The sequence below is a fragment of the Limulus polyphemus genome, unplaced genomic scaffold, assembly GCF_000517525.1.
Source record: "Limulus polyphemus unplaced genomic scaffold, Limulus_polyphemus-2.1.2 Scaffold1465, whole genome shotgun sequence".
Taxonomy (NCBI): Eukaryota; Metazoa; Arthropoda; class Merostomata; order Xiphosura; family Limulidae; genus Limulus; species Limulus polyphemus.
In genome coordinates this window covers 1-9,096 of record NW_013667075.1, presented here as the reverse complement: position 1 = coordinate 9,096, position 9,096 = coordinate 1, and the positions used below count along the sequence as shown (strand labels likewise).

The 9,096-nt window shown below is 30.9% G+C and overlaps 1 protein-coding gene across 1 annotated transcript in view; it reads left to right on the top strand.

Moving 5' to 3' along the window:
* LOC106463705 overlaps positions 1-2,937 on the top strand; it is a 16,136-nt gene extending 13,199 nt beyond the window's left edge. The window contains exons 5-6 of the mRNA XM_022391286.1: positions 1,125-1,283; positions 2,660-2,937. Of these exons, the coding sequence (XP_022246994.1) occupies positions 1,125-1,283; positions 2,660-2,745 (245 nt within the window). The 3' untranslated portion in view covers positions 2,746-2,937. The remainder of the gene's footprint in view (positions 1-1,124; positions 1,284-2,659) is intronic.
* The last annotated feature ends 6,159 nt before the right edge of the window (positions 2,938-9,096 follow it).

Here is a 9,096-nt window from a genome sequence, read left to right as displayed (position 1 = left end):
CACACACACACACACACACACACACACACACACACACACACACACACACACACACACGTCACTTGTTTTAAAAAATAATATATATATATATATTTGGAACAAGTTATCGTATGTATAATAAATTCTTCAACAATATAGATATTATGGGTATATCATAAATACTATATATGTAGTTCTCTCCTTCTTGTCAAATATCCACTCAGGCTTATTCAATTACTTTAGAATTTCAGTTGACAAGCCAAACTATCTTCTCTATTTCTATTGCACTAGTATTCTCTGTGATTCACTTACAGTTGTAGTGTGAGTTACCATTGTTTGGTCTTCTTTCTTTTGAAAATCCTCTGCTCCTTTTGTCAAAGTGCACTCAGGGGATTCAATTACTTTATAACCATGATTTGATGGAATAAAGCTATTTTTCTTATCTTCTTTTCTACTGTTAGTTTCACTCTAACATATTAAACCTTAGTCCTATCACTTCTACGGTAATTAACTTCACACCAACTTTATTCTCTCATGCTGTTATCTGTCTGCTGCTTCTCGCTCGTCTCATGCTATTTATATCTTTATCATTTAATCATCTGTCCTCCTTCTATATTCTCGATGTCAATCAATTGTTAACAAAACTTCCTAAAAATCTTCTTCAAATATTCTATTATTGTTTAGCTTCAAAAGCTAAACAATAATAGAATATTCACTCACAAAATAAATTATTCACTAATATCTAAACCAAACAGTCATTTATATCATGACAATTATCATGCTATAGTTCTGTATTCTATGTCAATGACATCTTTGGATCAAGTTATTACCAATAAACTTTCTTAGAAATAGCCCTGAAAATAATGGAGTACAATTATAAACTTTGTGGGCTCCTGTAAATCAAACACAAAGTAAGTCTTTTCATTTATTTAGTATTTGGAGTGGTCAGTTTTGAAAGTGAAATGAATAAATCTTTTAATGTTCATTTTGTTATTCTTAAAAGGTTTTGGTAATCATCAATTATTTAGATAAACTGAACAGTGAATTTGAGTAGTGGTAGGGGATAATTTGTAGTTGAAGATAAATACTCTATCTGTGGAAGTGGCTTAAATTTTCTAGAATGAAATTATTTACATAAATTTCAGATAATTATGAAGATATCCTCCCACTAAATGAACGGCTTACAGTGAAAGACATACAATGGTTGAAAGATTGGAAACCTAAATGTGTATCTCTAGCTCGATCTCCATCTCCTAGGCCTATGCCTCTCCCAGTGGAACCTATAGCACAGTGGCTTACTATAGGTATGTATGTATGTAAAGTAATGTATTTTGATTTTTTTTTTGTTAAAGAATATTTGTGTATAATACGATGAAACTTGGTTGTAGCTTTTAAACATTAAAGTTGAGTGTTTGAAATAACATGTTTTAATTTTTTTGTTAAGAAATATTTGTGTTTAGTATTATGAAACTTAGTATTGTAGCTTTTAAACATTAATATTTGAAAATTTCTGCTGCATAAAAATCAGACCTGATTAAGATTTTATTGATTTTTTGAACTGTTTAACACTATTTTGTGAATCATGTCTAAAAATCGTATTTATAAGACAGATATCCAACTTTATATTGTACAGGTGATTGTCATTTACAGTATCTGTACAAAAAATATTTAAAGTAAAGGTAACCCACTTACCTATCCTTTGATTGTTAACATGATGCTATGCCATCACTGAAGCACTGTCATTGTGGAGAGAAGTTTTCTGTTATTGCCTCAAAAAGTTTGAAATAGTGCTCTAAACTACCTTACCATGGCTTGGATATTACATAGCCTTTGAGTAAATATTTTTCAATTAATAATCAAGACAAATACTTTTCTACTATTTGATCCCATATATGTTTAAGCAATGTCTCAAACTTGTTTTCTCATCATTCTGTAAGCCCTGATGTGTCTGCATCAATAGTATTAGTACTTGCTCATCAATGAAATTATTATAACCAACAAAATTGATTAATCTATCATAATATAGTATCTATTGTATAATATATATCTGGAGAAATTTGTAATAATTGACAGAGGTGTTCAGGATTTCTCTTGATTTTATTTGATTTTATAAAGTCTGAGAAACTTAAGTTACAGATGTTTTTAATAGGACCACCTAACTGGTATAACAATATGAACCTAGAAATGTTTTTCACACTGTATCTTAATGTTGCACAGCTGCTTGTAAATGAGCATCATAAAACCAAAAGCTCACATTTGACTTAATATTCATCTCTACTCTGTAAAAAGAGGTTAATAACAATCATTACCAGCTAGTTGTTGTGGTGTAAAACTGAAAAAAAAGTTATTCTGATGGCTTACAAGTAATTTTTGCTGCTGGCAGTTGTGTAAGGACTGAAAAGTGATTATAATCATCTAGCTGTAACAAACCAAATAATATTACTAAAGTGACTACTTTGAAAAAGGGTAAGTCTAAAAAATACTTCATAAATATTTTATCTTTATGTCAATATTTGAGTCAATAATTTCAATTACTTAACATTATATTAGATTTAGCTTGTTGAAAAAACTTAAAATATGTTACATTGTTCTTAAGTGATAACTAACAGTTAAATGTAGATAAGTGTTTTGGTTACAAGAAATGTTAAACCTTTTATTACATAACTATTTTTTGTTTTAGTACCTGATGTTAGATTGGAATTATCAGATGATCGAATTGAGACATGCAGCATTTTGCCTATTCCGTTTCCTGGCAATGACATTTAATAAACTTTTCTTTGTAATTTCTAAAATCACTTCATTGTATTTAATGGTGTACTTCTTTTGTATAACATTTTTAATACTTCTGACTAGTTTTAAGTTAAAACATAAATTCATGCTGAACAGTGATCTATGTATAAATTTTGTAATGTGAAATGCTCCTTTTATTCTATTAGAACTAAATTCATTTTAGTTATACAGTGCATAAATATTATACTTTTCATTTTTAAATACTTATTTACTTAACTTTGTTTTTAATTCAAGGTTTTGTAATTTAAGCTGATTATCTGTAAACATGTCAGAATTTTTCCAGTCTTTTGCTGTTCTTTCTGTGTAATTGATTAACTAAAAGCATCTTATTTTCTTGAATATTTGTTTAAAATATGTGAAGTATATCATTTTGAATTTTTTTGTCACATTTGTCATTAAATTTTGAAAACCTTAAATGCAGTTCCATGAATATATTTGTCAAACATAAAAATGTTAGTTATTAAAACAACTAGTAAATGTAGAAGAGTGGTTTAATTTATTTATTGATTTCACTGTTTTGATTCACCAATTCTGAGAATAAATGAAGTAAACATTTGTGATACACAAGATAAATTATTTGTACCATATTCCATGTTTGTGTGGCTTCCACTGTTTTTTTTTTTGCATTTTTTAATCATAACTCTGAGCTTCTTATCACCATTTGATACCTCCTTTAACAAGATAAACAGTGTTTCATATGTCTGAGAACAGATCTGATTTTTTTTTTATTGCCATTAAAATTCCTTAATAGGTGTAATAGGATGGGATGCCACTTGTAAGTTTTCCAGAAATACTCGGTGCTTTCCTTGGAAACTTGTACCAAATAGTACTGTACCAAGCCTCGACCAAAAGTATTGACCCAAATTAAGTGCTTACTTTTCGAGAATGCCATACATGCAAAATTTATTGCTCTTCAATAAAACTTGCAAGTTAATAAGTGTGTTGTAATATATATTGGCAATAAAGGAAGTTAAGTATACAAAGAACTTCTAATTTCTGTTTAGATAAAGTTTTTCCATTATCAGTTATTGCAACTTAAAAATGATACAATGTGAAAATATTGTTAGTTAGCCTTATGAGTTTTGACTATAACATGCCAAAGACATGCTATTATCAGGGCTTCCATTTGCAAAACTTTGGTAACTTCCAATTTATTGAAAGCAATAAATTTTAATGGGAGTCTTTCAGGAGGTTTCATTTACCCCCCCCCCCTCAATTTTTTTTTAATAAGAATTTTCTTGATAGTAGTGATATAACAAAAAAGCCATTTTTCTAACTGTACTTTTATTCTATGTACATGTTTAAGGTGAAAGTAGAATTGTTAGTCATGAGAAGAGTACCAAAAGTTAAAGAAAAAGTTCATTTATTAAATAAAATTGTACATGCAAATCTAGGAAATAATGCAACCAAAACATTTCTGTGACCATATAGTAGAATATTAGTTTTATGCATATTATTTTTTGCACTGAATGTAAAATATGCATAAAAAAAACTTTGTACAATGTTTAAGAATTTTAGATTTTGGGTTAAATTTAGTTGCATTATAAAAAAAATACTGTGTATCAAATACTGCCATTTTCATTCACAATTATGATTCTGCTTTAAAAGTGGAAGACAGCAATTTACATTACTTCTTTACAGGCGGTACGTGTCCTTTAAAGCCAGTTGTGATGGGGAGACAAGATACTTCTGATTTTATTTTTTTGCTCATTGATACAGATAATGTTGTTAAAACATGAAATTCCTATCAGCAGTATTGCAATACTAATTATTTATTCAACTATAAACTATTCTAAAGAAACATTTCTTCCGTCACAAAATCTCTATTATGCAAGTTCTACAAAACACTCCAATGTATATTGTATGTGAATAAATATATTTTAAGTCAATTTTCATTCATTTACTTGACAGTTGGAGTTAATAAATAAGATTAAATGTCGTGTCTCTGGACATTAAACTCAGTTAAGTGGAATTTTGCTTATATAGAAAAAAAGGTAAATGGAAAGCAACTTAAAGTTAGCAATATTAAATTTAATATAATTAAAATTCACTAAAGCTTTTAAACTAATTTTAAATGTACTGTTTATTCCTCAGATTTAAACTAATACAATTTCAAAGACAAAACTGATGTTTTAATATATGTGGCAGATTTTACTCCTTTGTGATTCAAAAGCTATATATCTTCATTCAAATAAATTTTCAAAAAGTTTGGTACCAGTGTCTTACAGTTAATGTCCTTGTGAATGGGATGGAAGTCGTAAATTTGCATTTTCATCTTGGTCCTAAGGTTACATACTGCAGTGGCCATTTCATAGGGTTTATACTTTCTTGGCTGTGTTTCCCTATATGGGTGCCAAGAAGGCCCAGGGGTTAGTATGCTGAAATTCCTTAGTTTGTGCCCTGTTACTAATGCCAAAAACTAAAATCATGCTTAGCACTTTGGGGTATTAGGTAGGTGTGTCATGAGAGTGATAGTCAAATCCTACTATTCTGTCTGACAAGAGTAGCCTTAAGAGGTCATGGTGGGTGGTGTGTACCAGCTGCCTTCCATCTAGTCTGTCACTTGAAAACTAGGAATGGTTATTGCAGGTAGCTCTTGACTAGCTTTTTGCAAAATTCAACAAACAAACATGCCTATGAGTGTGGGTTCTACTCAAGTGAAGGAGTGTATAATGAGAATGATCATGGCATAGGCAATATAAGATTTTGGGGATACTGCTATGGCTGATATAGCATTGTATGATAAACACAATCTTTCTGGCTCTAGTCAAAAGAACATGCAACCCTTTCGGTTTTTGTGATGTAAAGAAATGTTATCTTCTGTCTGCTTCAGTAGCCAAATTATTCTAATGTTGCACTGAGACTACTTAGTATTATAGTAAAACACCAATACCTTTATTTTTTCTGTTTATAATAAAGATTTTGTTTTGCACAAGAAACTATTTTAATGTAACAATATGATCCTATATTAAGTAAAATGCAAAGAGTAAGTTTGTATTTATGCTAATGTCAAGGTTATATTTATGAAGTCACCATTGGGTGTATTTAATATGTTGTGTAAAATATCCAATGATATCACGTTAATGATGGTAAAATGTTCTTTTTCATATCTCTTTTTAAATTCCATTTTAGCTGTTTTAAATTCTTACGAGTGTTTTCCCTTTGTTGTTCATATTCATTTTATTCTTTTTTAAACAAATCTTCCTCCCATTGTTGTGATGCCTAGTGGCTGGAGCAGATGCACTGTTAAAGTGATATAAATACTATTTTCATTATAGAAGAACTTCAAGGCTGAAGGTAGCAGTGTACCTGTATTGTCCCAAAACCTTAGTTATACAAAAATACACATTTAGTTATCTATATATTTGTTTGTGTGATGATAAATATACTTCACACAAACTCATCTTCTCACTAAATGTGTTTCTACATAACATAAATTGCTTATCTTTGAATACATCTAGCCATACACAAATGTTGATTTAATCAACTTCTTGGCAGTGACATATGTCCAAGCAGCAGTAATGTTTGTTCTTTAAGTAAACTATATTTTATAAATTATACCAAAATTGAAGTAGTGCCAACTGTTACCAGTTATTGTGATTATGTTTATATACTCGTATATGGATAAGAATGCATATAAATGTACTTTTCCAAAATGTTTCACAGCAGGCTGCATGCAACAGAAACGTGATGAGGTAAAATTTATTAACATGGTTATCTACTAATAAATATAGTGTTAAACTTGTTTTATATTATCTTCATCTATCATGATACACTGAAATAGCTGTCACAACAGAAGCACATTACAATACAGAGAATTTAATGAACAACTTAAAAATCGTATTGCTTTTCACAAAAAGATGGGCAATCCTAACTTTATAGTTATAATTCTTGCTATATTTGGTACCATGCCACTATGAGATGCAATTATTCCTGCAATAGTCTTAGATACATCTAATGCTTTCACATACAAGACACTGAACATATCACTGCATAAATCTTGAGTGGTTCTCAAGTGATTACATATTGATATTCCCCTATTTATTTCCACCCGAGTGCTTGGAAAACAAAGATTGCGAAATCTTTTCAGTTCTGTGTTATACCATCACCATTTATCCTAATTGTAATTACAATTACTGTATGGCCTGTTCCTTTCAGATGTGCATATAGGCTGATCTAGCTTCTGGCCAAATCTATTTGTGGTGGTTGAGGTCTCTGCAAAATATAACATTGCATATCCATATGTAGAAGAGTTGTTGACCTCACCTATTGATTCTGCATTCATTAGTATTCATATGTTTCTACAAATAAAGAACAAAAGGAAAGTCTTTTAAGTATTGTTGATGTTACATCCATATGGTGGTAGAGAAGCTGACTACATCACTTTACCACTGTTTCACAATGGTGGTGAAGTGAAACAGGAAAACCTGCTGTGGTGTAAATGAATGATGAATTAGAATCTGGACCGTTTCCTAAGATATTTCAAGCAACTTGCTTTATGTAATGATTGTACTCAGGGATGGGTGGTGCATTACTTGGTGCTGAGTTTGAATAGTTCAGTGTTCAATACTGTAGAACACTCAGAAAAGAAGCAACTTGATAACTGGGACATAATTTTCATTAAATTATGCAAGAAATTCAACCTGTTGAACCAAGTGACCTATAGGACAGACTTCTTGCTTGTCAGTTGCATAGTAAAGTATAAAGTGTATTGGTAACATAATGCTCACAAGCATATGAACACATTTAGAAGCTGAAGCTCAGTAACATTCTTCAGTCTCTTGAGAATTGGTTGTTCCAGAGATCAGATGCGGATGATAATACCACTGTTTTGTTAACAAGTTTGACAAAGGTGGATGATTAAGGCCACTGTGTTGTGAAGACATTTGACGAGGGTGGATTGCGAAAGACTGTCATGTTTGGAGCATATCCCTACTCCTTGCATCAGTCTCGTAGTAGGGCAACAGTAAGTTAAAGGACATACAATGCTAAAATCCGAGGTTTGATTTCCCATGGTGGCTACAACAGATAGCCCAATGTGGCTTTGTTCTAAAACAAACATCCATAATCCACTTAGTATACAAGAATGATAGTTTCCAAGAGCCCATTACAGCAGTCTGGTTGCATAGAAACATTTAAGTTTTGCATTTGGTGACTTGACCAGTATGTGTTCATATGGAATACCATGAGTATCCATTTTATACTCCAGATGGTGCAGGTATGTGATGGTTGAATTGGTGTCATAGAAGAGCTTTCGTCGTGTGTTCTGTGCCACGTTTTCAGACAGAGACCTTTCTTGATTATGTTGTATAATGTTGCCTATGGCTAAAATCTTGAGTGTGATGTGTTGCAGGTCTCTTTCTGGAGGAGCACGAGTCCTCAAGTTTATTCAGATTCCTTTATTTTCCAATGCCTATAATATAAGAGGTATCCCATCTTGAAACCTGAACATGTCTTTATGATACAAGTGTATGATATTTTGAATTGGAAAGGTCTGTTATATACTTTTCCCAAAAGTTATTAGTTTTTGGTTGTAGTGTACTACCTATGTAATGCCAAACCTTGTCAAAATTTAGTTCTGATAAATTATTTTCCATCACAACTTTATATTGGCTGTTGTTATGATATAACTTGTTGGTTTTCGTATTCGAAATAATTTAACTATAAAATACTAAATTTGAATTTCTGAACTTTGTAGACACCATAATGGTTTTGTCTCTGATATTATTTCTGAACAAGATGGTTTTTATTTAAAAATGTTGATGCTAATTACATTTATTCGTGATATTGTGCCTGATTTTACTGATTTAATTTTATTATATTTTTATGCATATCAGTTTCTAACAGATGTTTGAACAACTAATACAAGCCTGCATTTTCATGTCTTATATAAAACCTGTGTTTCATCCAGCCTAATATATTATCTTTAATATATGTAAGTAAAATCATATGCTTAACAAACATGCATCGAATCCCCGTCCCACCAAACATGCTCATTCTTTCAGCCATGGGGGGCATTATAAAATGATGGTCAATCCCACTATTCGTTGGTGGTGGGTGGTGATGACTAGCTGCCTTCCCTCTAGTCTTTCATGCTAAATTAGGGACGGCTAGTGCAGATAGCCCTTGTGCAAAATTCAGAAAACAAACAGACATACTAAAACTTTTGTTAACAAATAATATACTATTTACGAAATCATCTTAGTTTATAAAATACTAACCTATACATGTCTTGCTTAGTCTTTTATGATAAATTAAACCCCATGAATATTAGTTTCTAACATGTATGATTGAGCAACTAATACAAGTCTCCATTTATATTTCTAA